At 32.1% G+C, this 5,826-nt stretch overlaps 1 protein-coding gene across 1 annotated transcript; it reads left to right on the top strand.

Moving 5' to 3' along the window:
* Positions 1–1,839: 1,839 nt before the first annotated feature.
* LOC149549412 (GDSL esterase/lipase At2g42990-like) lies at positions 1,840–5,592 on the top strand. The gene is made up of 5 exons (XM_089792796.1): positions 1,840–2,100; positions 3,379–3,509; positions 4,428–4,661; positions 4,750–5,005; positions 5,184–5,592. Exons 1-5 carry the CDS (start codon positions 1,857–1,859, stop codon positions 5,372–5,374), a joined length of 1,056 nt encoding a protein of 351 aa, XP_089648922.1. The 5' UTR covers positions 1,840–1,856; the 3' UTR covers positions 5,375–5,592.
* Positions 5,593–5,826: the final 234 nt, after the last annotated feature.

The raw sequence follows: 5,826 nt of genomic DNA, 5'->3' as shown, positions 1-5,826 counted from the left end.
TTAAGTCTTCCTTGTTATTAAAGGAGAATAAGAACATTCCATTCACCAGAGCATTAATCTTGACATTACCTTTCAAAGCCCAAGAAGAGGAAGCTCATTTCCTAAGCTTTTCAATAGAAGGTCTAGATAGAAGGAACCTACCAACCAAGTTGGTCTCTAAATCATTCACTATTTCCTCCATGATGTCATCAAGAATAGTAATGGTACTACCTAGCTCTGCATATAAACCTTTCTACCTTAGACAAAGAAAGAGAAGATGTCTCGCCTAAAAATTTCTCCACACCATTAATATGAGGAACTATCTAAGCATGTCTATCCACAAGTGTTTTCTTGCAGGAAGATGTTGGGGAGGTGTTTGACGACCCCGAGTTGGTGACAATGCATGGAGGAAACCTTGAAGGTTGATTATGCATCATAGTAATTGCCAAGAGGTCAACACCGAGGAGCGAGGCAACCAAAGGGGATCCCAAGAAACCTCCATGGCCCACAAAAAGGGGCATACTAGCAGAGAGAACAACACAAGAACTAGGGATGGGAGGGTTAAAGGGAAATAGTTGCAGAGCTCTTGGCAATATTATTATTATTTTATGTTTATTAATAACTATTACTAGTTTTCTATTTCTAAAGTTATATTTTTTTGTCATTGGTAAACTTTACTTTATTTTTACTGCTTATAAAACTATTTGTAATTGTTGAACTATTCCTGATATTTGCAGGCTTGATCTCCAAACCCATTCCTTTTTTTTTAACTAATTTTTTTTTTTTAATAAAAAATTGAGACTCTGCCCACTTAATATAATAAACAACTAAACAATTTTCAACATCATTATCATTTTTCCACCTTTAAAATCAGATTAAATATTTGTATCTATTTATCCCTCATTCAAATCCAATTAAATTTTCATATTTATTTCTCCCCTTTTTAAATCCAATTAAATATTTGTACTTATTGAATTTTATTTCTTTATCATAAGGGCAATACATTGATTGTACAAAAGAGGGAAAAGGTCATCCCAAACCAAAAAAAAAGAGGAAATTGTTAGCTAATCTGATCTTAGAATGACTTTCAAGTCCAATTTTGTCTTTTTGATGGAGGTCTTCCGCATATCTTTTAACTATCCTATGGAGGAGCATAAGTCAATGACTTAATCTTTTCCGCTAAGAGTCAAGGCTAAATCCATCTGATCAAATTTACCCGGGGCATGAACTGGACCTTATTCCTTTTCAATGTCACTCACCAACATTAGATCCCTAATAGACTCCTTAAAAATCTTTCAAACCTGAGAGATGGACTAAGAGCCCATTGACTTAAGTGCAAATTTTTAAAAATACCTTTGAAAGCACCAAGTGGCATGCTTCATTTATAGTTTGGAAGTTTGATAGCTATAGCACGAATAAAGTTATTCAAGTCCCACTGCTGTTATACGTGTTCTGAAATTACAAACGGAGATGAAGTCTGTGGCAAATAAGAACTCTAGTTTTAGAGAAGAGAAAACCCAATTTAATTCAAACAACTGGTTTAGAGAAGAGAAAACCCAATTCGATTCAAACAACTGGTTTTTAAGCTCTCCACATTGATTTCCCAAAATTTAGAAGATTCTACAGCTATTTATTGAAATCAATTCCCCCGACGCAATCAAATACAGATCAAACTGCCGGCTGATACATAAAAAGATTTCACTTTGAAAAATTTAATGGGCCGATAAAAATGCCACTGTGGATGTTCTAACTGAAACATGTCTCCAGTTACAGGTATCCAAAACTTACGTGCATAAGTATCTCAATTTGCACTATATGTATAGTAGTGAAAAGAATTGATCATTGATTCGTTTTTTAAAGCTTTTCAGCAGATACCCATGGCAAATATGTCTTTGAAGATCTGCTTAGTTGGAGTTTGTGTGGTTTTGTGTGGTTTGTGGGAGTGTGAGGCGGATTCAGTACCAGCTGTTCTGTTTTTCGGAGACTCGTATGGAGATCCCGGCAATAATGATTTCATCAGCACTACGATTCGCTGCAATTTCCCGCCGTATGGGATTAACTTCCCTGGGAAAAAGGCCACTGGACGCTTTTCTGATGGGAAGATCATGCCTGACTATCTTGGTATGATTTTTTGGGCTTTGAACTTCGTTTGGAACTATATTGGTATGATTTCTATTATGATGTTTATGAAAATTGACGGCTGTGATCTTCATTTGGAAACTATTTGGGTCTCATTTTAGTCTGGTATTTTTGAAAAATTATAGAACTTAACTTCATTTGGAATTTCAGTTTATGAATACGGCATTTGAACTTCATTTTTGGAAACTATATTGGGCTCATTTTAGTCTGATCTTTTTGAAAAATTATAGGACTCACTTCATTTGGAACTGTAGTTTATGAATATGGCATTTGAATTTCATTTGAATTACATTGGTATGGTTTTAGTGTGATTTTTATTAACAGTTAGAAGTCTTAACTTAGTTTGGAACTATATTGGTATGTTTTATTTATGAATATGGTATTGAACTCTATTTTGAATTACATTGATAAGATTTCAGTGTAATTTTTGTGAAAAACTTTATTTGAAACTATTTTTATATAATTTTTATGTATATCACATTGAACTTTATTTTCTACTACATTGGTATGACTTTAATGTGATCTTTATGAAGAATTAGAGCTCTTAACTTCATTTGGAATTATATTGACATGATTTTAATAAATATAGCATTGAGCTTCATTTTGAACTACATTGATATGGTTTTATTATGATTTTTATGGATTGATATGATTTCACTATGCTTTTTATGGAGAACTTCATTTGGAACTATATTGATATGATTTTTATGAACACTACATTGAACTTTATTTTGAACTACATTGATATGATTTTAGTGTGATTTTTATGAAGAATAAGAGGCCTTAACTTCATTTGGAACTATATTGGCATGATTTTTATGAATACTAATAAACTCCAATTTGAACTACATTGATATAATGTGATTTTTTTATGAAGAACTTCATTTGCAACTATATTGATATGATTTTTATGAATATCACATTGGACTTTATTTTCAACTACTTTAGTATGATTTTAGTGTGAATTAAAGACCTTTACTTCATTTAGAATTATATTGGTATGATTTTAATGAATACGGAACTCTATTTTGAACTACATTTTATCATTTGCAACTATATTGATATGATTTCTATGAATACAACATTGAGCTTTATTTTGAACAATACTGGTATTTTAGTGCGGTTTTTATGAAGAATTAGAATACTTAACTTCATTTGAAACTACCTATATTGGTATGATTGTAGTATCGTATTTTGAAGAGTAACAGTATTGAACTTCATTTGAACTTATTTTTTCATACGGATTCTTGGTTGTGACAGTTTCGGGATTAGGACTCAAGGAATTTTTACCAGCGTACCTGCAGCCAAACCTTACACACCATGATTTGCTTACGGGTGTTAGCTTTTCTTCCTCTGGTACTGGACTGGATAACAACACAGCAATCATACTGGTTTGGATTTTGGAGCACTGAGCTTTAATTTTTTTTAGTTTGCTATTTTTCTAAACGTCTTATCACGGTACATTTATCTTCTGATTATAGCAGTTTCCACACCAATCTTGATATTGTAGTTATAACTTACCAAAATTAATGAATGGATGGATATTATAGTGTCAACTACAATATAGAGTTGTTTGTTTTTCATTAAGTAAACAAGAGAGATAATGGATTTCACACGTATAAGACTCATGTAATTGAGGGAATTGAGGTAATTTAGGTTTCAATGAGCCCATTGTTTAAACAATATCTATAACAGCTGATTTTTCAGACTAAAAGTGTAGATAATTCAAAGTGATTGGCTTTTTCCAATTTAATCTGTTGCTTAGTGTGGAGTGTGTGTTGTGTCAGGCAGCCTTCAATGATGCTCATACTAGATATTCTTTTAAAAAGTCTTACAAAAGCAATTAAAACGCATTATAGTAGGATGTAGATCATTTTACAGGCAGATAGAATACATGTAAGGGAAACTGTGTGTCATCATAGTAAACTTCTTGTATTCATAGATTTTAAGCTGTGTTAGATTTCAATGTTTTTTTCATGCTCATGTTTATATTGTGAGATATCTTGTATTCATAAGGGCAGAAAAATGACTATCTCAAAATGGCTTAAATGCTTCAATAATCTTACACTGTAACTAGTTTAAAAATTATCAATACTTATTCACAAATAGCTTCACAGTCACTTAGAAAAACAATATATTAAAAGTATAAATCGACATATTTATAAATAAACTTATAAATAGCAAAAAAAAATTAATTTGCAAAAATTATTGAAGTGATACATGAACCATAATAGGCAATACTAGTCAGAAAAAAGTTAAACTTGATTCTGTTGTTGTTTGTAATTACTTTACAAACATGAAATGTGCAGGCTGTGATTCCCGTTTGGCAACAAATCAAATACTTGGAGGAATATCGAAGAAAGATCAGCAGTTTGATTGGCCATGAAAACGGTACCAATCTGTTGAACAGAGCCATCGCATTTATCAGCATTGGGACGAATGATTTCATTGCAAACTACTTTCTACAACTAAAACTCCGACATAAATTGAATGTAAACCAATATCAAGATTTCCTTATCGAAATCTATTCTGTGTACATCCAGGTATAGTAGTCCCTCTTTATCAGTCCTACAACCCGCCATTAAAATATGTTTTTTTTTTGAGTGGGTGTTAATTTCTCCAGAATTGCAGGAGCTATACAAGAAGGATTTGCGGAAGATAGCAATAATAAATGTGCCTCCATTGGGCAATCTACCATTGGAGAGAATACTTTCATCTTTTCCATTTGGGCGCTCCGCAAAAGCTAAGAACGAGGTTGCAAAGGGATTCAATTCAAAACTGAAAGCCATGATAAGGAGTTTGGAGCCCAAGCTTCCAGGACTTCAAATTGTTTATCTGGATTACTACGCTCTTGTTATGGATTTCATTACATCGCCTAAAGAATACGGTAGAGGATAATAAAAATAATAATAATTGTTATTATTTTTTCAAAATCTGTTTTTATCTTAATCCAAAAATAATTGTTACCACTTAGATACTTTTAAACTGATTGATGTAGAAATGATTTGCAGGTTTTGATACCATTTAGATACTTTTAAACTGATTGATGTAGAAATGATTTGCAGGTTTTACAGTGGCCACAAAATCATGTTGTGGTCGGGGAACATATGAATTTGCGATCGCCTGCAACTCTTATTCAATTTCATGCTCCAATGCTTCAGATTATGTCTTCTTTGATTCCATCCATCTTACCCAGCAAGCCTATTCAATCATTTCTGACCATTTCCTGAGTCATGGAGTTCAAAAATTGCTGTAAAATGATCAGGTTTAGTACCTTCAGAGAGTACATGTAAGATCTAATTCAATGTCACAAATGGGTCTTATGATGAAGGGAAACTTTTGTATGAAATAGTAAATTATTGTTCTCTCTTCTTTAGAGAAGTGAAGACAATGATAGAGAAGGAAGATGACTTAGGTTGTTTTTCAATAATTCTACATAAATGTCACTTTGGGACTTTTCTCCCATTGTCTTTATAGCCACTCTTAAACATCATATATTAAGGGAAAAATTAAGCTTGAAAAAAATAAGTCAATTTTGACTATTTAACACTTTTAGTCTAGGACTATGTGATGTTTAAGTCATTTGAGCTTCAATAGGCATTTTAGTTTGACATGGATTATATGTATACAGTGCAATAGCTTATTATTAAATGGTAAATAACTTATTATGATATTGTTTCAAACTTATATGAATGATCACTATTTCAT

This window comes from Cupressus sempervirens, chromosome 7 (genome assembly GCF_028749045.1).
Source record: "Cupressus sempervirens isolate cs-2001-9-10 chromosome 7, ASM2874904v1, whole genome shotgun sequence".
NCBI lineage: Eukaryota > Viridiplantae > Streptophyta > Pinopsida > Cupressales > Cupressaceae > Cupressus > Cupressus sempervirens.
The sequence above is the reverse complement of the archived record's forward strand: the minus strand, read 5'-3'. Positions and strand labels throughout refer to the sequence as shown.

Coding starts and splice junctions, on each gene's coding strand:
- LOC149549412 (XM_089792796.1), top strand. CDS start 1,857: ATGGCAAATATGTCTTTGAAGATCTGCTTAGTTGGAGTTTGTGTGGTT. Junction 2,101..3,378: donor GATCATGCCTGACTATCTTG/GTATGATTTTTT, acceptor TGGTTGTGACAG/TTTCGGGATTAGGACTCAAG. Junction 4,662..4,749: donor TCTATTCTGTGTACATCCAG/GTATAGTAGTCC, acceptor CCAGAATTGCAG/GAGCTATACAAGAAGGATTT.